At 38.6% G+C, this 24,075-nt stretch overlaps 1 protein-coding gene across 1 annotated transcript; it reads right to left on the bottom strand.

The window, feature by feature from the left end:
* Positions 1–4,160: 4,160 nt before the first annotated feature.
* On the bottom strand, positions 4,161–20,118 carry LOC144642196 (uncharacterized). Its single transcript, XM_078501180.1, has 13 exons — positions 20,002–20,118; positions 18,932–19,174; positions 18,108–18,220; positions 17,264–17,494; positions 16,873–16,985; positions 14,561–14,973; positions 13,962–14,156; positions 12,601–12,857; positions 9,283–9,748; positions 8,493–8,859; positions 5,861–5,986; positions 5,354–5,621; positions 4,161–4,635 (listed from the first exon to the last, which is right to left on the bottom strand). Exons 1-13 carry the CDS (start codon positions 20,077–20,079, stop codon positions 4,161–4,163), a joined length of 3,345 nt encoding a protein of 1,114 aa, XP_078357306.1. The 5' UTR covers positions 20,080–20,118.
* Positions 20,119–24,075: the final 3,957 nt, after the last annotated feature.

The following is a 24,075-nucleotide window of genomic DNA, read 5'->3' on the forward strand; positions in this document are numbered from 1 at the left end:
AAGTTAAGCAAGATCTCGAGTTAAAAGCGTCGGTTCGCGTCTTCACAAACTTGTATGAATAAAAAGTTGAGTGAGGTTTCGAGTTCAAAGCGTCGGTTGTTTGCGTCTTCACGAGTGCGAATAAAACGTTTAGCAAGATTTCGAGTTCAAAGCGTCGGTTCGTGCCTTCACAAGTGTGAATAAAAAGTTTAGCAATATTTTGAGTTCAAAGCGTCGGTTTGCGTCCTTTTAAGAGTGAATAAAAATTAAGTAAGGTCTTGAGTTCAAAGCGTGGGTTCGCGTCTTCACAAGTACAGTATGAACAATATGTTAAGCGAGGTTTCATGTTCATAGCGTTGGTTTAATGTCACAAGTATGAATAAAACGGTAAGCAAGGATTCATGTTCAAAGCGTCGTATCGTGTCTTCATAAGTGTGAATAACAAGTTAATCAAGGTTTCGAGTTCAAAGCAACGGTTTGCGTATTCACAAGTGTGAATAAAAAGTTTAGTAAAGTTTCGAAAGTTTCGAAAGCGTGGGTTCGCGTCTTCATACAGTATTTAACAATTGGTTCATGCGTGCACCATCGAGTTATGGAGCACGCGGGAAGTTTGAAGAGCACTTAAGAAGCGTAACTCTTGCTTCTTGAGTGCTCTCCAAACTTCCCAAGTGCTCTATAACTCGATAGTGCACAGCTTAAAGCATGAACCAATTTTTATAACATAGCCGGCTGAATTGTGCATCCAAACCGACGCGAAAAAAATAAACTAACCGAGTTCATGACCGTGTGAGAAAACAAACAAAGCGAGCAAAACATGTAGAGAGCAGATTCGTTTAGGGTTAAAAGAGTCAAAAAGTTCGGTTTCATGCTTAGCTTTTAATATTTTCTGAACCGATTTCATACGTGGTTGCTTTGTAGAAGGGCCGTAATGAAAATAAACGTTTCTTTTTAAAACGGTGGTTTCGATGTCGTTCGCTGAATTTTATTTTCTCCGAGCGGTCGAAATCAAAAAAGAGCCGTTGACGCTTTGGTGTACGGCTTAAAACGCGAAAACTTTCGTTTGGTTGCCTGTTTTAATTCCATCGAACTGTTGTAATTCATGGTTGGCCAATTATTCCACGTTAGGGCCGTGAAAAAATATTTTTCGTCCTTCGAGACTCGCGCGTTAGTTTTTGTTGTTTGTCAGTTTGAATGAAGAAAAGCACACACACAACTCACAAGATTGATGGCGAAATCGAATATATTTTCCCTTTTGCTCTCCGTTTTATGATAAGAAACAGCTTACCTTGAAGCTCGTATCCTTGAAAAAATATTGAAAAGATTCGCTTTCCATAAACCAAAGATAAAATTTCATCGCTTTCGCAAAACACAGCGTGTGAGCTTTTCTCAGTGAGATTACGTCATCAGCGTGCTCCATCGGGATTTTGAGCACGCTTACGTATACTGAATTTGATTGCGCGGCTCTGCTAGCTTTGTTATAATAAGTTGTGGATGTACGCGGGAGGTTGCTAAGCACGAAAGAAGCGTAAAAAAGAGTCGCACTCGGCTATCGCCTCGTGTGACTCTAGCTTCTTAAGTGCTTAGCAAGCCTCCCAAGTACATCCATAACTCAATAGTGTACGCTATGGAGTATACCATTTGTTTTATAGCACAACTTTTAAGCGATTTATCACAGTTTCTTTGAGGAAATAGTGCGTGCGCTCATTTACATAAATGCGTGTAGTGCTCGCGTAAGCGCTGGCGAATACGTAAAGGAAAACACAAAAAACAAACTTTTGAATTATTTCAGACGTGTCTTATGCCTAAAAAGACGTTCACCATTATGGAGAGATGGATTTTCTTATGTTTAGCTTTTCAAATTCACAGGAAAATTGAGAAAATACATTTTGTTGTGCCATCTCGCATGAGTTCAGCGCGCGCACTCAGGTTGAAGGCATACGTCAGCGTGCACCCATGGGAAAAAATTAGACGCTAAATTAACCAATCAGAGCGCGCGCCTTACTTTAGTTGTGCTATAACAAAAAGGGTTCATTTTCAAAACGTTGGTTTAATTGCGTCTTCACAAGTGTGAAATAAAAGTATAGCAAGATCTCGAGTTGAAAGCGTCGGTTCGCGTCTTCACAAACCTGTGTGAGTAAAAATTTTAGCAAGATTTCGAGTTCAAAGCGTTGGTTCGCGTCTTCACAACAAATAAAGAGTTAAGCGAGATTTCATGTTCAAAGCTTTAGTTCGCGTCTTCGCAACGAAAAAAAAAGTTAAGAGGGATTTCACGTTCATAGCGTTGGTTCGCGCCTTCGCAAGTGTGAATAAAAAGTTGAGCTAGATTTCGAGTTCAAATTAGCGTCGGTTCCCGTCTTCGCAAGTGACAATAAAAATTTAAGTAAGGTTTCGAGTTCAAAGCGTTGGTTCGCGTCTTCACAAGTATGAATAATAAGTTCATAGCGTTAGTTCGCGTCTTCACAAACTTGTATGAATAAAAAGTCAAGCGAGGTTTTATGTTCAAAGCGTGGGTTCGCGTCTTCACAAGTATGCCAGAATAAAACGTTGAGCAAGTTATCGTGTTCCAAGCGTTGTTTCGCGTCTTTACAAGTATGATTAAGAAGTTAAGTGTGATTATTTTCTTGCCTCGAGTAATACCAGGCGTTGTATTGAGAAATTGGTGGTCTGAATGAGGCACGAATAATTATTTAATTCTCAACTTCTTAATCAAATCAATGGGCAACTGAACAATAGAACAATAGAACTGTGACTAAGATTTGGGCAAACTTTGGGCTGGGAAAAGGGAATTTATAACCCCCTTTACGACCCTCATAACCATTAGGTCGCACTCTATTGGGATATACCGTTTTCGGTTGATACGATTGCTGGAAACCGGAAAAGGTTGATAACATCATCTATTGCGAGGTTTCAACCAAATCAACCGTTCCAACGTAGTTTAAGTAATGCTTAATAAATGAGCAGCAGTGTTTTATCAAGTTTTAAACACGAGGCGCAGCCGAATGTTTTAGACTTGATAAAACACGAACTGCGAATTTATTGAACGGCTTAAAAATCTTCTGATGTAGATCAACTCATTTTTGCACTAATATTTAGATTTGAGGTTATTTTGGCCTAGAAAATTGGACCAAAAGTTTAGCTGTGTCTTTATCAGATATAAAGACACTCATTAAACATTAATTTCTTTTGCATTTTCTCTATGAATTATTAATGAGTTTTTGAATTGTTTATTTCTTATACTAGTTACCATTGTTTTTATACTCTATTTTAGTCATTGTCTTTTGCTTTAACATGAGCCTTTGGCTCGGATAGAGAGGGCAACCTCATCCTGTGCCATGACATTAATAAATTGATTGTATTGTATTTTATTATTGAATTTATCATTATAATTTTATTATTGTTAGAATAATTTTGTTTATTCGCACTTAATTTATTGATTTATTATTATTGTTATTATTATTATTATTATTATTATTATTATTATTATTATTATTATTATTATTATTCAAATTTATTTATTCATACCTAATATTACCTGATTACCCGTGTATAAACTAAGTGTCATTCACACCGATTCACCCCAACACGGTTTGCTGGGTCAGTTTTCTTGACTACAAATTCAACAAAATATATTTTAATTTCTCAAAAAAAAAATTAAAAGTACTCTTTTTTATACCCCGGTCACTTAAAAGGCTACGGTAAGGCAGCTGAAAGCTCGGTATATTTGTTTATTTTTTAGGCAGAGAACATCTTAATTTATTCTTAATCGAAATAAATTGGAACTCTTCAGAACATCAATTAGAATAACAGCGATCTTTACTTGTACCACTAAGATCTTTCTTAGAGCAGTTTTCACTTGAGTGTCGAAAGTAAATCGCGTTTGCCATAGGTTTTGCATTATTACACTCAGTGATTAGTTTAAAAGTCTCGGGCCACTTTTTCAGCCAATCAGAAGTAAAACCAAAACCAATCGTGACTCGATCACACACGTTTTCCCGCGCTTCGTGCCGGCTACACGTGTTTGCTTCGAGTTTTGATTGGTTTTGGTTTATTGGATTGTCTGTGTTCTTTGTGATTCAGCTAGAGTGATAACTTTGATTTTGGTTTTACGACACTCAATTAAAAAACTGCTCTATGTTGTCTTAGTTACAATCATTAGTAAGCCTTACAGCAGTCCAGATATTTCACTGGTACCCGAATGTACGTCCATACATCCAGTTATATCTTTTAACTCCTCGTTTTTCCTGGCCTGGTGCTTTTGTAGTCACCGCTTGTGTGGTCGGTGTGACCGTGGTTGACACAGACTGCGGGGTGGCTTGACATGAAGACGGTTTGATGTAGCGACTTGCCTGTGCTGCATCGTACAAGTCAGCCCACGACAAGGGGCTTCCTACTCCGTGGTTGCACGATTTCGCAAAGCCTTCGATTTCTTGATTGCTGAGGACGCGATCCCAGAGGTTGACTTGTGTCATAAGCATCTTGTTTAGAGATCCTGACCTTGCCAAATGCAAAGTACCCAACCTTCGTCCTATGAAGTCGTTGAAAATTCCGTACGAATCTCTTTTACCGTCAAGATAAATTGACCAGGCGGCCGTCTTAGTTGACCATAAGATGCACACTTGGTGCCATGCCTTGTCTCTAAACAAATCCACGTTTCGTCTGCAACCAAAAATATAATAAAGTAGTATACTACCATATTTGTGCCGCAAAGACAATTTAAGCCTTTTGAAATTTAACGCCGAGGAACCACGCGTACGATAAAATCTTTTATTATATAAAATGCAGTGGTATGTAGTGAGTGGTAGCAAATTGATAAAAGTGGTATCACACATGTGTGGATAAATTTTTTATTATTATTTTATTATTTTATTGATAAACACACATATACAGATACATTACAATGCAATAAACCAAACATTTGAGTGTTATTCATTCCATTCATTCTTAATGGAAGTCCACACAAATCGGGCCAGAATTGGCTATATACATGCCGCGCATGCGTAATATCAACGTTGAGATTAGGATTGCGGGGGGCACCGGCCGCCCGCAATAAAAGGCTTATAAAAGAGGACTTTTTTAAATCAGACTGAAAGGGAACGGATAAAGTGATATAGGGGTTTTACGGCCTACATAAGGACGATACGATTAACGTATTACAACCTTATGTTTCAGCTTAACATATGATGTTTACCTGCAGGTCTCGCCCATTAATTAACCCTTTCATTTGCAAAGACAACCAAGTTCAAATTAAGATTTTAAATATATTAGTTTTTTTTTCTTCAAAATATTGAAAACCGAACAACAAAAATACTGAATGTTTACACACTATGGTCTCATTAATTCATTTCTTGCTAAAATAAATCCACAAGTGACTTACTCTTGTTTGATGCCACCGCGAAAATTACCATTATAATAACCATGATGATACATCAAGAAAAGGCTGTCTCTTTCTCCCCTTAAAAAGATGAGCATTCCATCTGCATTCCCTTCCATGCTCAACCAAACTGGATAAGCGTAATCTTTTCTTTTCTGAGATGTCCAGGTGCCATCTCCCAACTTTAACCACATACAGGTACTGAGTTCATCCCCGACTGTGATCTCTTTCGTCCAGTACAATCTTCCCCCCACCTTGGCATCGTAAGATTCTAAAAAAGTGCAAAGAAAGCCAGAACTACGTAATAAGAAAATATCACCCAGGGTTTTTCTGGTACGGTTCCCGAGCTAATAGAGCTCAATGGTAATACACCCGAAACGTCTGTGTTCAAGTAACATTTTTTGGCACTTTATGATAATTTTTATATACAATATCAGTGCTCACATCAAAAGTAGCCCGTCTTTGTTTCACTGATGAGCTTATCAAGTTAGCTTCTTCTCGGACACTCACCAACACATTCCTTTTTCTTGTTTATCATAGATGTCGATGGACACTCTTCAAGACATTGGTCCGTGCCTGCCTTCTTGACAACTCGACAAACGTAGCACTGTTCGTCGCTGTTCGGTGCTTTGCAGCCTACAAAACAAAACAAATTAAAAAGGCTGTTTCTTATTAAAGCTCGACTAACATAGACGAGTTTTCTGGTGACTGTCATGAACAGTTATCACATCTAGCAATCAGCATGTGCCATGCAAGCTACCGCAATGAACAGGTTACAGCCCACAGTAAAGCCCTTGACAAACGGAGTCACAGAATAAAACAAAGCCTCATCTAAACACGAGGGGGTTGGGAGAATTCGAGACAGTTATGCAAACCCGAGACGCAGTCGAGGGTTTGCATAACTTTCGAGAATTCTCCCAACCACCCGAGTGTTTAGATGAGGCTATGTAAACAAGGAAAAAAAGTCCTCTATTGCTTTTATAAAATATTTTTTTTTAAATAATTCGACAAATGAAGGGGATTTGGTTTATTTACTTCTTGATTGAAAAAGATTTTCTCAAAACGTGCATTTGACAACACATGAACCAATCAAAATTCGTGTTAAAAGAGTTCAAGTAAAATTTGTGGCAAGTAGCGCTGTGTCGAAAGCGATTCCACAAAAATATTGCAGAAAAATACGGAAAGTTTGGCAAAAACTAAAAGAAATGCTAAAAAATACGGCTCTGTAAGGAAAGAACTTCAAGATGGGAGTACTTAAGCTGGAAATGAATGTCACTTTGCTTAATCGCTCTTGAAAGTGAAGTGAACTTGCCTGAATGATTTGGCAGCCCGATAACATGGTTGAAAAGTCTCACCATGCCTTGTGAAGTTTTGCAGGATAATTAGGAATCATAGCACAAGCAACAGATCTAGCGAGGCCGGTGGCAATGGTATGCATTTATTGTACGGTAAATTGTTCAGATAGCGATCTAAACGAGTCCAGTTTCTTCTACTGTCGTTTTCTCCGTCTTTGTAATGTGCTTCAACCGTAGAATAAACCTCAAATTGACATCAAATTCTGTTTGGTTTTCTGACAAAAATCTCCATTCTTTCCTCTTCCCTAAGCCCATTTTGAGTGAAAAAAGTCCACGACTATTATTGCCAATGTAAAAATAGAATTTTTACGCTGAGAAAGTCTCAGAGAAAATACATTTTAAGCGGCATTTTAATCGCATTTTAAGCAGATTTGCCGGCAAAAAGACGGCAACCGATCGGCCGTGCAAAGTTTGAATTTAAGCTTAAAGATTTACAGTTTGTAGCATATAGTTTGTTTGCGTTGACCTATAATTTTTTTATAATAAAGAGTGTCTTATAGGGAATTTTGTTGTAGTACTTAAATGCAAAAATTTACTTGAAAAATGTTTACTGCGTATTTTGTTGCATATTTTGTCGTTCGCTTGAGCTCCCTCCACGAGCTCGTCTAGCTCACGATCATCGAAGCAGGCAAAGCGCTGTGGATCTTCTTTCTTTTGCTTTTTTTCCTCGGCTCATATGGAAAGAGAAAGCCGGAACACATATCAAAATTTGGTATTGTTTTTCATTTCTTTAATATTTGTAGTTTTTTAATGTTTTTAAATTGTGCCGGGAAACACAGAAAGCTTGACGTCACAACCGTGTTTACATACTCTCATCTAAACTCACCTATCGACCAATGAGAGCGCGCGTACTAGCTTAATTATTTTATAATACTTTCTACGAAACAAAGAAATTAAATTCTGGTACTCTTATGATCACCCCGATCGTTTCTATCGCCTCTGTCGCTTCAAAAAGTTTGCTTGCGATCGGGGCGATTATGTGAGAAGCTTACAGAGACGATCGCTAGCTTCTGCGACGATTGGGGCGATCACGATCGCTTCGATCGCCCGTGTTCTATCCGGACGAACGGTCGCACACCGCGGCGATCGCGAACGATTATATGAGAACTACTTTCACAGAGGGAGACGATCGAAGCGATCCAAACTGTCCCATGGTGCATCAATATTACCCAGAACTACGTTTCCGTTTGGCCTCCATTTTTCTCCTTCGCCGTAAAACGGCAATAACGAGAAGATAGGAGGCGATGAGGTTAGCCCTCCGCTTCCATCGAAAGCTATCGAAGGCTGCCATATGCAATATCAGAGTTTTGAAAAGACAGTCGTGCGTCGATCGGAATAAAATCGAATATTCATATGCGGGAACAAAGAAAAGATCATGAATTATTGTTATCGTTTTTGATTAACCGTACATTTTACGGTTATCATGGATCTATTTCCCATTTTTCCCTTTCATGAATATTAAATTTTATTCGGACGCACCCACGAGGATTTTGTAACTCGTTTCATTATGTTGCGTTTGGCGCCAAAATAATTGTTTCGGATCTCGGCTTTGACCGGGTACTTTGCATATACCAGACGATCGGAGCGATCATATGAGAACCCCCTGATCGCTTCCAATCACTTCCAATCGCTTCGTTGTCTCAGTATTTGCAAAGGACAAGTTGAACCAATAACAGAACTCAATAAACGCCAAAAAACGAAATTGGTCATGATCGTGCAAACAAACAAAAATGTTTTTTGAACGTTCAGAAGTTCTTTACAGTTTAGAATAAATCTAAAACACTGACCTGCTACAGGATTGCAATGCTTGTGACAATCTTTTGCGCATAAATTCTCAATCGCGTCCTTCACGGTGCCTCCCTTGCACTTGACTTCCGTTCGCTTGTGTGACACGATATGGGCGTCCATAATGTTTGCTGGCTCATCCTTATTTCCAAAAGCATAAAATCGAATGTCGAAATTTCTGCTTCTGTCAATCATGTTGAGGTAGACAATACCACCGTCCTTTGTACCCAGGCTCTTGCCGTACTCGATCAATGTTGCCCTACCGGAAATGGTGATACACACAAAGTATGATTCGTAAAGCACGCTTTCTCCCAGGGCAACGGCATCTACAGCTGTTGTGGTTGGTGAAGTGCTTGTGGCCGCTGTACCCTAAAACAATGTTGAAAATAAGACATGGGTACGCAAACCAAAGCAGCATAAAATAAAGCACTCTACATCAGTACTGGATGCTAAGCAGCTTTATTGGTAACCTCGAGTTTCAAGACCTTCAAGTGATCGTAAGGCAAGGTATCGAGACCTTTATTTGATGAGCTATCCACTATTCAACAGTAGGGTAATTACTTCTACACCCAGATGCACCAAGATATAGCGTCTTTAACACAAAGTACCACGCTGCAAACATTTTTTTCGTGCGATAATCAAAATATTATAAAATTAATGTCGAGTAAAATCTTCGAGGTTTCGGTATGTGGCTGACATGGAAAGAGGAAGGGTGAGAGAATGATGGAAGAAACTCCTTAAATTATACAAAATGATGCATTTGAACACATAAACTAATCTTTTTACTCATACCTTAAAGATAACAACCTTCTGAGGAGAAATTTCGACGACATAGCGTGCGTTCAAATTCTTTGGGGAGGCAGAAAACACAACATAAACTGTTCCCTTTGACGCAGCAGTAAAGTGAAGGCATTTCCCCTCCATGTCTACAAGATCAATGCGAAGAATATTGGACCACTCTGCGTGACATGGCACTGAACTGGCGGATGCTTGAGTGGCTAAGCGTACTTCGCTCTTGCTTACAGATTCAACCCTAGCTAGGGGCTTTCCTTTCATGTCAGCCACAAGTGCAGGAAACACCTTCTTTGAGGACTTGAAACCTTCGTCATCTAGGAACAAACTACCATCCTTTTCATTGTAGGATAACGTCAGACCGAATATGTTCATTTTGCGGTTTCGAGGGTCGTTGATTACACCACTGAAACCGCTGTACAGGTGGAATACATTGCCGCTATCACCTGTGTACCACTCGCCTTTCCTGTTTTTGAGAAAACCTTGTTAACTGCTGTTGATCAGTGGATTTGTTTTTAATAGAACAATCAAAGCGTTTATTTAGCGTTACTGACTCATCACCCAGCTACACTACTGACCCAATACTTTCTACTGAGTACTTTTCACACATTGAATATAAGTTAAACACCGTAGAAAAACTTTTATTAGAATGGGAAAGTCTTATGCAAACCTTGTGTGTCTATTTTTATCTGTTCAAGGGTTAAAGCATCCTTGCATGTACTGGAAAACGATGCCTTTGTTAACCTGTACCACCACATTCTAGGTTAGTTGAGGGGATGGAGGAATCGCACAAACGGCGAGTGAAAAACGGGGAAGTTAAGGGCGAAGAGTCACTCCCACTAACCCTCCTTTTTTCCTTTCGAGGTATTTATCTGACTTATTCTATGATATTATTCATGAGGGATCATTATATAAAGCCCGTTTCCAGCAGGACAAAAGCTGTCTAATTAGTAATACCTCGGCCCCGACCGAATTCCAGATAAGTTGCAGGGGCGGATCCAGGATTTTTCAAAGGGGGGTGGCTGTTTACCAATATTTTTGTTTACTATTTTGTTCAAGCCCCCAGTTCTTTTTTTATGGGGGGACGAGGTTTCAGGTAGTTTTTTGAAAGTGGGAGTGCAAGTTATTCTGGGTATGAGGCCCATATTTCATGGAGCCGTAGGCTCCATTCCCCTAGGGGGGTCTGGGGGCATGCCCCCTCAGAAAATTTCGAAAAGTTGAAGCCTCTTAGACGTGATCTCCGCGCTTCTAAGCAGCTTTATACAGCTGTCAATTAAGTTATTAAACCACTGTTTTTCCTTGATAATTTGGCAAAATATTCTTTCCTCAACTTACCTTGAGTTATATTTCGGAGAAAAAGTCTAGTTCGTATGAAATGAACAGTGATTGAAATTTAAAGTTGACAGGCCACGAACTTACAAGAAAGAACAGATATGCGTTGTTTTGCTTACCCACGTGGGTGAAAATTTTTAGCCCTTGGCAAAGTGGCCCGGAGACAACTTTGGCGACTTTGCTTGGTTGTGAAATCGCTTCGATGCGAAAAAATGGTAAGAAAACTCGCTAAAAAATGTAAACGGAGAAGAAAATCATTCCTGCAAGGCTAAAACAACTCTTGAAAGCTAAAAGGAATCTAAATTTTTAAAATTATACACACGTTTTGTAACGTTAAGCCAGAAGTTAAAACAGGCTGTAGAAAATCTCCTATTTTGGAAAAATGACCGTCCTTAACTTTGAACGGCCGCCTGACTATGAAAGGTGGATGGACATTGTTCTTATTTTCTATTTTAATATGTTTATTTTCATTTTTCTGGTGGATCAAGGGGGGTGGCTAGCCACCCAATCCACCCCCCCTGGATCCGCCCCTGTAAGTTGTTAGGAAACGTTTAGGTTTGATTTGGTCAGGAAAAAATAAGTCGTAAATAATAAAGATGGTAGATTTTAAGCTCGGTGCTAAATAGTGAAGAAATTATTCTACATGACACGAGCGTGGGACAAAGAACAAATCTGAGTCACCGATGGGAATCGAACCCATGGCCTCCCAGATACCGGTTGGGCGCTCTAACCAACTGAGATACGTGAGACTCGCTGTGAGCTAGGCCATTTTCTAGGTTGATAAGTGACACGCGTCCTGCATACTGCTAGGATCAGCAATGTCGAAATCATCAAATTTGTAGTAAATAATAAAGATGGTAGATTTTAAGCTCGGTGCTAAATAGTGAAGAAATTATTCTACATGACACGAGCGTGGGACAAAGAAAAAAATCTGAGTCCCCGACGGGGATCGAACCCATGGCCTCCCAGATACCGGTTGGGCGCTCTAACCAACTGAGATACGTGAGACTCGCTGTGAGCTAGGCCATTTACTAGGTTGATAAGTGACACGCGTCCTGCATACTGCTAGGATCAGCAATGTCGAAATCATCAAATTTGTAGTAAATAACAAAGATGGTAGACTTTAAGCTCGGTGCTAAATAGTGAAGAACCTAGTAAATGGCCTAGCTCACAGCGAGTCTCACGTATCTCAGTTGGTTAGAGCGCCCAACCGGTATCTGGGAGGCCATGGGTTCGATCCCCGTCGGGGACTCAGATTTTTTCTTTGTCCCACGCTCGTGTCATGTAGAATAATTTCTTCACTATTTAGCACCGAGCTTAAAATCTACCATCTTTATTATTTACTACAAATTTGATGATTTCGACATTGCTGATCCTAGCAGTATGCAGGACGCGTGTCACTTATCAACCTAGTAAATGGCCTAGCTCACAGCGAGTCTCACGTAGCTCAGTTGGTTAGAGCGGCCAAACGGTATCTGGGAGGCCATGGGTTCGATTCCCGTCGGGGACTCAGATTTTTTCTTTGTCCCACGCTCGTGTCATGTAGAATAATTTCTTCACTAAAAAATAAGTCGTTGCCTTGAATATTAATGAGAGGTTTAACAAATTATACAGAAACATCCCTCGTCTGAGGTATTAATTTGTATAAATCCCTGAAACGAGGGATTTATACAGATTTATCCCTCATTAATAATCATAAATTCAATTCATCAGTCCCGTTCTTCCCTGCTACATTATCAAGCCCTCCCCGGACTTTCAGTTAGTTAATATTCAACAGGGTTGTAAATTAAATAAAGGTTGTTGAATAACAAAAGAAAATGTGTCAATTATGAAATAAGCAAAGCTAAGCTTCTTGATCATGCGACAAGGTCCTGGTCGTATATTTGGCTTCGTTCGACTTCGTCTTTGATGGGAATCAGTTGTAATGAAATATTATTTTGTCCAGTGTAAGATGTATGTCAGTGCTAATTTTTTTAATTAGTGTACCTGTAACGAACACTGCGTTTCATGTCTTTGTTGATATTAAAAGCACTATGCAATGGGTTGATCAGATCATCCAACATGTCAAATGACACTTTGAAGGTAGAATCACTGCTGATAAGTTGCTGCCATTTTGGCGCCACTTTCTGGTCCATCATCCACTCATCCCTTCTCCTGCCCGGTCGGGTTGTAGGCTTTGTCGTGGGGGTAGTAGTGTCGGGCGGACATTTCTCAAGGCGAACATCCGACAACGACACCGGACCCTGGAATAGAATTCAAATCACAAAAATGAACATTCAATTCAATTCGCTTTGCCTTAGAAAACAATGATTGCCATCTTTAATAAGGCATCTAAGATCATCTAATGGAGGGCTCAGAGACCCCGCTCTTTCGGTGATAGGAGACAAATGACAACATTCTTTACGCAAGAACAAAAATATTGTTTTTTGGTAAATACTTAGCCGTGCTTTATTGGATATTCGCGAATCATATTGGCTCTCTTTTTGTTTCCTATCCGCTAGTAGAACAAGATCGCGTGTGCATTGCTCTTTTAAAGGGACAGTGTCGGGCAGACATTTCTCCAGGCGAACATTCGACAACGACACCGGTCCCTGGAATTAAATTCAAATTAGAACAAGAAAAAGAATTTTCAATTCGCTTTGCTTGAAAAAAAATAATGGCGATATTCAATAAGGCCTCTAAGCGGGGGCTCACAGGCCCGCTCTTTCGGTGAAAACGGGAGACAAATGAAAACATTCTTTACGCAAGAACAAAAATATTGTTTTTGGTAGAAAAGTAGTCGTGTTTTATTGGAAATCCGCAAATTTGATTGGTTCTCTTATTGTTTCCTATCCGCTGGTGGAACACAATTGCGTGTGCGTTGCTTTTAAAGGGACAATTTTTCTTGATTTTTGACTTAAAAGTACATAAAATTATCGGCTTTGAACTGCAATTTTTCAGAGTTTCTACTAAAACAATTAGACTTCTGGCCCTGGAGGATGGATGGATGGATGGATGGATGGATGGATGGATGGATGGATGGATGGATGGATGGATGGATGGATGGATGGATGGATGGATGGATGGATGGATGGATGGATGGATGGATGGATGGATGGATGGATGGATGGATGGATGGATGGATGGATGGATGGATGGATGGATGGATGGATGGAATAACGGAACATAATTACAGGATTTTTATTATTCTGGTAGTCGATTTTTGTCCAAGTTAAACTCCCCGATGAATTCCGTCTGAACACTTTTGTAAATACGTTTTGTGGACCGCCAAAACATGGGCATTTCAGGCTATAATCAAATTGAATGAAGTTGTGTTGTGGATGGATGTTTTTTAACCGTATAGTTACCTCTTCCATGTAGATTTCAATTGCTCTTTTCAAGCTAGTCCTTTTCTCTAAAATCGCCTCCTCTAAGCTTTGACGACTGTCGTACTTGCAATAGACTTTCTTCTTCTTTCCTTTAACGGGATGAGTGTAATAGAACTTGCGACCATCATTCTCCGTCTCCAGCTCTGCTGCTTTTCCCTCACAGCCCCAGGTAACCTGAGTTTAACATAGTTCAGTAAAATCAAGTGTCTTGATTGGGTTTCTTAGGAATTTCTAAAATTACAGTACATTTGTTTTGCTGGCAATTAGTGATTGTCTTTAATTTGGAGAACAAGGCTGCAAATGGTTAATGGAATAACCCATTTATTTATATTTACACCGCAATAAGAAAGAAATATTCAAAACTGCAAAAAGTAAAGCATAGCTATGGAAAAAAAGATACCCATTCAGAAACGTTAAACTAGCGCGGACCATTTGCACGATCAAGAAGATCTGGAAGATAGCAGAGAATAAGCTTAAGCCTAGCAATTCAATTCTCTTTACCGCTGGTAAGCATAATAAAATGATTGTAAGTAAAATTTGTTTACAAATTAAAAAAAAAGGATGCGAAATGAACACACCTTGTCATCCGGGAACAAGTCGTTGGCTCGAAAGTTCACCAAGTCGGAAATGGAGCTCATCTGAAATTTGAACGCCTTGGGATATTGAGGGATCGACTGCAGCCATTCTTTGAATTCTGTCTTGAATGTTGGCGCGTAAACATCAGACAGAATAGAAGCAATATCTTGACTTCCTCCTTTGGCTTCTACTGCTGTGGATGTAGTTTTGGTTTCTTGTTTCACCGACTCTCCTCCTTCCTTCTTGTATTTTGCACCGACACTTGCAAAAAGGCTTTTATATTCAAATTCCATTTTCTCGGAAAACTGTGTTTTTGTTCCAGCTTGAGCGGCATCCATCGTCTTTCGTATTTCCAGTTCTCCACCAAACTTGGCAGATTTGATAAAGTGGGTTCCCCATCTCTGAATGAAATTTTCTGTCTCAGAACAAAAAAAACATACAATAGTTCATAGTTTCTTCTTCACTTGTATGCACAAGAATAAGCCACACATTTTCTGTACGAGGTGACAAATGTAAAGAAGCTAAGGTCACTGGAAAATTTGAACCATTTAAAAAATTCAACAAAGTTAGTGAAATTTCAGTAAAATGCCTCCATTCTCTTTGTAGATTGCAATCTCTGTAAATGTGCACACTTACAGAGATTTTGATTTCAGCACTTTTTCTACGTTGAAATCTCACAAAAAGGTCTATGAAATGTTGCTACTTTTCTTGTAAATTTGTTGCTAAATTTACAGAGATTCTGTGACATATATATAAATCTTTGTAATTTCACCGTAAAATCTCCACGTTTTCTCTGTAAAAAAGGTGGGGATAAAATCTCTGTAAAAGCGAAATTTCAAAATCTCAATAGAATCTCTGAAAAAAGTGAACGAAAGTCATTGCATAATATGTCAGTATAATACGAACAGAATAACTACATAAAATGTATCATAAAAGTACACACAATGTCTATAAAATGTATACATTTTATTGCAATAAATCCCAGTAAAATGTCCACACTTTCTCTGTAAAATCAACATGGAAAAACAAGAAGGGTATGAAAAATGTAGCATATAATCTCAATTAAATCTTTGTAAAATCATTGCATAAAATGTCAGTGAAATGAACACAAATTATTTGAATGTTGTAAAAAAGTACATGAAAAACTAAGTTTATAAAGCCCCGTTTTTCTCATTTAATAAATTTTTTTGAAGCCTCGTCAGTGTCATTTTATATTGTGTGTAGTTCATAAACATTTCTTACGTATTTCCAGTGTTTCAAACGTAAGAGAACATGTCGATTTACCGGCTCACTTTAAACCGCACCGAGGAACACGTGCATTGTAAGAGTTACACTACCAGACTGTATCCCACTCGCAGGTTAATCAGCACTACATTCTATGTTCTTGCAATAACAAGCTTTAGCTTCAAGGACGAGGTACTAATCGCACTTTCAATTATGTGGTCCAATGCAGTACCTAGTAGTCGGGTCTTGACTTGTTTGGAGACTTGAGAATGTGTAAATTTTACGGAGATTTTATGATGTCTTGCTTGGACCAATTTATTTAGTAAATTTACAGAGATTTTGTTACTTACCTTAAAAACTTATCATTTACAGGGATTTTATATGATAAGACTGAGCACAGTAAAATCTTTGTAAATTTAGATTTACAAACATTCGTGTGAGATTTTATGAAGTCTGTAAATTTTTAGTCTTTACGTCCTTGTTGCTAGAATTTACTAACATTTACTAACTTTCTTTTAAATACAAGACCGAAAAACCACATAAAATGTCTGTAAAATTAATTTACAAACATTTAGTCTTTAACAGGCAAAACTACGAAGTCTGTAAATTAGAGATTTACAAACATTTTTAAAAGTCTGTAAAGGGGTCAAATCTCTAAGATTTAACCCTCCCTGGTTTATTTCTGTGGACACTATGTTCATTTTTTTATTTGAATTTAATATGTTTAGGATTGAACGGAAGCATTTTTAAGAAATCTTTCAAACTTAACTGAGTTATTTGTTATTGTCATATCACTTCAGTACAGTGTGTTTTGGCAAACGTTTTTCAATGAGGAAACTTTTTGATGCCTATGTTATAAAAAGCGAGCAACTCATTTGCCGCACAAATGTCTTATAAGAGATTTATTACCCAGCTATTTGCTTCTCATAAATCCAGCCTTTGAACTGTGTTTTGTATTGGGTTCGTTCAGGGAGCAACAAATAACCTGTAAAACCAGTTTTTTTACTTGTTTCACGCATTTTTTGTACTCTACTGAGTAGAGCTAAGTAATAATTTATCTAATATATTGAGCTTATTTTAATGTACTAACGGTATTTTAACGGAGCTCCTGCGTCAAAGTATGAGTTTGGAAGATTCATGAATTCTCGCAGAAACGCCAAGCTCAAATCTTCGGGCTTCACTTCGTCCATGAAAACTTCATACCTGTAGTTTATGGAGAAAAGAATCAACTATTTATTATTGCCCGAAGTTATTAAAATTTCCATTTAATATAGTAGTCCATCCCTTAGATTACATTTTTTCAGCAGTTTTGATCAATATGAGATCGCGATATTTATGAGGTCTGTATGAGTGCCCAGCGAGAATCGTACTCGGCACAGTGTCCGGACACCAAGTGTAAACATGACCTTATGAAGAAGAACACTTCGGTTGTAGGGAGCACATGTTGGTTGCCTAATATGTTCATCGCCTTAATAAATTACCTGTCTACGTCAACATCCAATATAGACATGTACTGCTGGCTGGCAGCCGACTGGGAGCTGCCCCAGGCTTTCTTGGCGCCGGCATAAAACCCAAAATACGATCCAGATACGCCAGCTTCTTGCTGTAAAAACTTCTGGAATTCTCCTCGGCTCTCAAACGTGTGCATGGTGGCTGAAGTATCATAAATTCCATGTACATTCATGGTGTCTGGTACATCGTAATTGTCATATCTAAAGTAGCAAAGAAGTGATCAGATTAACAATGTACATAACGGGTGTTAAATGCTGGACCCTTCCAGAGAGCGCCAAAACTACCACTGCTTTACCGACTGTGAAAGTACTTCTTCTCCCCTCTTGGGTCACCGTGTTTTTAGCTACTGAAGGCGTCGAAAGCATTCCAGCGACCTGCTTATCCTGCAAATTATAAATAATGTTTTTAGACTGTATTTACCCATAAGCCCCGGAGGTTATTGTATCAGCATTTGGTCGGGGAATACGCTTCCCTTACTCCTACTGAGGCGGTTGCACAAGTCTTAAAGCCCGAGTGGTACTTCACTATTGTGGCGTATCCTGTAACTAGTAACCAATTTGACCCATGTGAACCTCAGGCGGGAGGCATTAAACACTCCGGCTAACAGTTTGCACTGCACTCCTACTCCTGTGAATGAGTCGTAAATATTATTAGGAAAAGTAAAACAACTTAATCGAAATGCACAGCGCAATATAACCTTGGCCAATGCTCGAACCTGGACTGCTCTACCCGGGTCTAGCGCGTTAGGCCTGACGCCACCCACATGCGATAAAACTAACTGCACATTTCATTAATGGATCTATGGGTACTCACGTTGCTTTGTTTTTGCAGTTTCTCTGTACAATGCTCATTTTTCTTGATTCTGGACTGTACTCTCCGCGACCATCAAAACCGACGCCGAGAAAAGCTGCTCCATCAATCATATTCTAAGAGAAACGCAGTGAGTGACAAAATGCCAATAAGACTCATCAGTTTCTTTTTAGTAAGCTGGCAAGACGTCAGGGAAGTGAGATTTTTAGTTTGCATGGGTTTCTGGAATATTTTCGTTATAGCGGGGATTTTGTTACAAAATATTTCATTATTTAGGTCTTCTGTTCCATTCATTTTACTGTAACTTTGGCCGGACAGGTAACATTGTTCGTTATACCAGGGATTTTAGTGTAAAACAGAACAAAAGGGTGATTCCACTGTATTAGGATTCCAACTCGTCAAAATTTTGATTCTTTAAGAAATTTATTAAATGAAGTCTTACATCTTTTGGAGGAAAGTCAGAAAATAACGGAAACTGATACAAAATAAAGCTAGAATGCTAATGAAATGTATAATTAAACAGTCGTACAATTTCGTTTTTAAAAAGATCTGGAAAAATGACGATTTTGGCCAAAACTGTTGTCGTGGAAACGTCAAAAATTATAGACACTTAGCTAAAATATCAAAATTTTCGCAAGGGATGAATGAACAAGTACTGAAAGTTTCAGCATTATAGAGAAAATCTCCTTTTCAAAATTACGGGAAAAAACCTCGAGTGGGCGGGGGAGAGGTCGGCATCTACCCACCGCCCTTAGAGTTAAAATTCTCAAGCAACTTATATTATAGGTGAACGACAATCCTGAAGGCATTTTTATCATATATCTCACCTGACACACACTTGAAGTCCATTTGGCGTTGTAGCATGGATCACTTGCCGTGTAATTCTTTCCCCAGCAGCCATTCATCATTACATATCCCAAACCACTTGTCGGTGCATAGGTATACGGGACATCTCCCTCCTCCTTTTCAGCTTTTGGCGTGCCCGAGATAGATGCCCCCATATGGTACCCTGGGGGAACAAACATGTCCGGGGTGCTCCAGCCTTTATCAGGCATGATATCCAGTTTGATCTTGAAATTAAAGAAAGAGAAGTATGTACATGTATTTTAATTGTGGAAGTGCGAGTAATGGATATGACACACAATCCGAATCAGCATATTATGACCATGTGACATCGGAGGATACAAACGACAAATTTGAAAGAAGTTAAGCTCGAGCAGCTCGAAACTATAATTGCAATTCTCAGAGAAATTTGGGCCTAGGTCAGCAAGAATTTCCAAGAATGTCTACGTGGGAACTAATGTTCAAAGACTGTTAATAAGTTACTTAACAAGATAACTAACTAAAACAACTTAGAAATTACAAACTCCATGTGCGGGCTAACCTAGATTGTGAACAACTATGCATCACAAGACTTTCCTGACTGTGAAAAACTGACACTAATGACGCTAAGCACTACGAGAGCCGCTGGGATCATTCCACTTTTTAAAGCACAAAGTAAAATAAAAATTAACGATTCCACAGCATGTGTGTGGCCTTTCTATAAACATTTTTAATTTAAAATTAATCCAAAGACAAATGTGTATTTTTGATAATCTTCGAGTTTTCGTTTTTTATTTTGTCTTTTGTTTCTTCGTAACAGCCCACCAACTTAACATCGGTCATATTATAGGAGAACTGTTGGGTGTTTGTCCTTTCAAGATACATTTCAATGTATGTCAGCTGATAATTGTTATTGCCATACTTAGTTATTGTTCCCTAAAAATGAGTTTGCATGGTAGAATGTCCGTAACAAACACCACTCTCATTTAGTTACACCTCTGTTTTAAGATATGGAATACACTGTTTATTTTGAAAAGCTAGCTCGTAGGTGTCTGTGTTTCGTTTTCTTTCCTACCTCTTTGGCTAAAAAGTTGGAAGCCTTCTCCTGTGCTTCATCAATGATCCTCAGCTGCTTGTCCACGAGTTTGTTCATTACTTCCAATCCTTTGTCCACAACTGCTTCTTGAATTTTTGGATTCTTTAAAACTGATGCTGCCAAAGCGGGAAGAGCGCGTTTTCGACCTGTTGTACTTCCTCCTACGAAAATAAAAAAAAAATGTATAAAGCATTATATTTACAATTCTTCTTATTAACAATTCTTCGCTGACGAAAGTCATGACATGATATATAATTATTACTTTTTGTAACGAGTAATAGGACTGAGCGGAGTCCTATTCGGTCTGTAATCATACGCGTGATTGACAAAATCTAACGACCGCGAAGCGGGAGTCTGATTTGTTAATCACGAGCCTGATGATTACAGACAGAATTGGACGACACGAAGTCCTGTTACCAATTAATCAAAACTATGACAAAATGCGAGAAAGAAACTTATCTTCTCTTAAATCGTTTAACGTCTTTATGAATATTAAAAAACATAACAGTCTACTCAACAAAATGCACAACAAAAGTGTGCGCAAAATGACGCGTACTGTCCAATTACACAGGCATGACGCTTACACTGCCCTATTACGTACGCTGTCTAATTACTGACAAGCATGACGCGTACACTGTCCTATTAGTGCTCAAATCGGGCTGTTGATAACCAATCACACTCGAGAATTTTTCCGTTAATACTTGTTTTTGGTCGTTTTTGCCTTGATGTTAAGTTTTGTGGTATTTTCAGAGACCTTACCTTGTTTAGATCCTTGCGGTGTAATTTTGTTTGTCTCATCTAAAATCGAATCCCCTGGTTCTTCCCGGGTTGCTTGGAAGCCACCCTTACCCTCGTCTTGCTCTCTTTTATCTTCTTTAACCTCAAAACCGCTTAAGATTAGCTTTTCACTTGTCCTCCCTCCGTTTTGGGATGCTTCACCTTGAAAACACATACTCTGGCATTTATAAAGTTGATAAATGTATAGTCTCTTTTAGTTATGGCGGTTTCTGTAGCAGGAAGCGCATCAGTTAGTACATTGCTATTCTCTAGATACTTGGGATTCTAGTCTATTCCAGTACTGAGTTTTTCTTTTAAAACAATCCTGAAAATTTTCAACTTCAATTGTATGACCTATGTGAATATGCAATTGTTAGTCCGCCAAGAGGGGGGGGGGGCAATTATGGTTTTAAATTACTCTTCACTCTCTTTAATTATGCACAATTACTAAGTCATAGTACTTAGACAACGAAAATCTAAGAAGGGTACTTATAGACATGTGCGGTGTCGCTGGCAAGGAATAGAGGCTTTGTAAGAAAAAAGTGGAATTCCGATTTCTCGAGCTTCAAAGGGAAAGGAAAATTGGTTCGAGAAATCAGGGCAAAAATTGCAGCTGCAGGGGAGAATAGAAAGCAATTCTGGCTCGAGTTCAGTATTTGGAGGCTGCAGAAATCAAGGGCTTGAAAAATCGGAACTCCACTGTATTGTCGGTTTTAAATTACGGACGGAGAGGTCAGCTACTTACAGTGAAACTGCGCCACCGTGAGAAACACAGCAATAAAAAGGAAAAACTTAGATGTAAGCATGACGGCTGTCCTCCTATCCGTAGCTTTCACCAGGCCTGAATTACTGTTTGAGTAAATGACAAAAATATTGGTTGTGAAATTTGTTACACTATACTAGCTAAAAGTCGCTTCTGTCAGTAGACTTAGCCCTTAATATGCTAAGTCCGGATTATTCCGGGATTTGGAGGAATGGCCATTCAACCACTTAGGACGTCACCAATTTACACGTCAGCAGATTTTGTTGATGTGCAACTTATAGAGGTTGGATAGATCTTTCCACAGGACTGTCCATCTTGAATATTGACTTCATTCCGACAGAGCTAATCGAGAAAAACGTGATCAGTTTTTGGTGTAAAATTGGTGCTAAAACAGGCCAATATACCCGTACTTGATCAAGGTCTCCTTTGCAGGGTTTTTCATTGATTAAGATCAAAACTGTTCGGGCCAGTAGAAGGCGTACACAGAGTAAGAAAGCAGAGAAAAACGAAAAGGAAAGGAGTAAGGAAAAAAATCGGAACGGTTCAGCAAAAAAAAGTCCAAATTTTGGCTTATGCGCATGCGCCAAAGTAAAATGTTGCAAATTTCATCAAAAACTTAATGCTGTGTCAGAAAGTGCATTTCTAGCAAAGTTTAGAGAAATTTAGGATCGTAGAGCCAAGAAAATCGATTAACGGTTAAGAAAACGTGTTTTTTGGAGTAATTTCAGCAGGGTTAATGGGCCGGTTAAGTTAGTCGTTGTTTACGGCTGAATCCCTGATTAACCGTTGTCTGGCTAGACAACGGTTGAACGATGCTTAAAATGCATAATTAAAACGCGACTGAACCGCGTTTCTTCTGATCAATGGCTAAACAATGTCTCCCGAGGAAAAGCTTTGCTTGTTGAATCATTTGTATGCACATTTGGAATTGTATGCACATTTGGAATTTGTATGCACATTTGGAATTGAATTAATATGGGTTCAAAATCCAGTCGAAAAACCAATTTTAGCGAAAAGAGAAGCTTTTATTGGCGGAATTGGGTTGAGTAAAACCAGATATGGAAAAAAAAGGATACGACAGTGAAGCATTAACTAAAACGGCAAAGGTTTCGGAAGAAATTCTAAAATAATTCAACTTCCAAAATCAAAACAGAGCCAGGCGCGAGGAAGGGGAGTTTGGGGGTACGGTCTCAGAAAATTTTAAAAATCCAGCATCTTTAAAACGCTATTGTCAGCATTTTTCATGGGACATTTCTTAAAAAACATTATTGTCGTTCACTGGAAATTTATTTTCCAACTAAACGTCTTTTAAAAAAATGACGAAAATTTGAAATTCGTATATTTGAACTGCGAAATAAAGAAATATGTAAATGCAAAGAAGATCATCGAAGTGAACTTTCTTTAACATTTAAATAAACGTTTTTTTTTAATTGTAGCTTAAAATCTAGACAAGGCAAGTTTTGCCTCTTGTTAGCTGCGGCCCTGTAGTCCTCTTTTAGACTCAGTATTGAAGATTAGAAAAAAAGGGAAAGTTTTCGCCAAAGTTTTCCTCTAAAGGGTTAAATCTGGCCCTGAGACGAATTTTTCTTACAAGTATATTTTTTCGATTGACGTACTTTCTTAACTGTTTGTAGCACAGTAGACCACTTATTTTAAAAGGGATGACCAACAAAGTTGTTTTAAACATCGTTTAAACCTACCTCTAAGTAGATCTAACTACTTATTGTTTCTTGGTCGCCGTCTTAACAAAGTCATGGAGAAACAACGTTTAAATAATCGGCCTTCGTGGTTTACTGTAAACATCGGTAAGACAATGACTTTCGTAAACAGTGTTTAAACTTCGTTTAAATAATCGGCCTAATGTTTTTCTCTTAAATGACCCCCGCCCCCAATGACATATATCACAGCGTGTGTTATCAGGTGGATATAGCTAAAGCTCACGGTGCTGTGATTTAACTGACGTGAAAAATTCTTCAAAAAAAAACATCGGCAAAAAAACACTACTTATGTATAATTACTCAAAGTAGATTGCGATGTATGAAAAATGAGTTAACGATAAATATTTACGCGTTTACTTTATCATGCAGTCAAATATGTCACAATATGTCTTATAACGTTTTTCTTGATCGAAAGCAAATAGTTTCTTCCACGAACATTAATACAACTGGGCATCCTAAACAAAATTGGTAAGTTACTTAACAACTTAATAATTAGTTAGCGTGCATTGAAAGCAAGAGTTGTATAAGGCAACAGGAGTGACCACAAACCAGCACCAGATCTTATAGACTTGGGAAACGCTTCTTGAAGGTGTCGTCTTTAGCACGTGAACTGTCCCGTTTTAACGCTGTTCTCACTAAATCCATGGCCAGTTTCACCTTACAAATAATTTATTGGAATGGTTAACGAATGTTGTGGTTTGTTGAGCACGACCCGAAAATTGTTGACCTTAAAGATTTGGAAGATAGCTCATTTCCTTATCTAAGCAATAATGGACACGGGAAAAGGAAAATTAG

This window comes from Oculina patagonica, chromosome 2, assembly GCF_052425735.1.
Source record: "Oculina patagonica isolate OP01 chromosome 2, crgOcupat, whole genome shotgun sequence".
NCBI classification, from domain to species: domain Eukaryota; kingdom Metazoa; phylum Cnidaria; class Anthozoa; order Scleractinia; family Oculinidae; genus Oculina; species Oculina patagonica.

Excerpts from the sequence above, each read along its gene's own strand:
- LOC144642196 (XM_078501180.1), bottom strand. The coding sequence starts at position 20,079 with ATGAACAAACTCGTGGACAAGCAGCTGAGGATCATTGATGAAGCACAG. Across the intron at positions 9,749-12,600 it reads AAACGCAGTGTTCGTTACAG|GAAAGGCGAGTGGTACACAG; the intron begins GTACACTAATTA and ends TCTCAAAAACAG. Across the intron at positions 4,636-5,353 it reads CGCGGTGGCATCAAACAAGA|ACGAAACGTGGATTTGTTTA; the intron begins GTAAGTCACTTG and ends TTTTGGTTGCAG.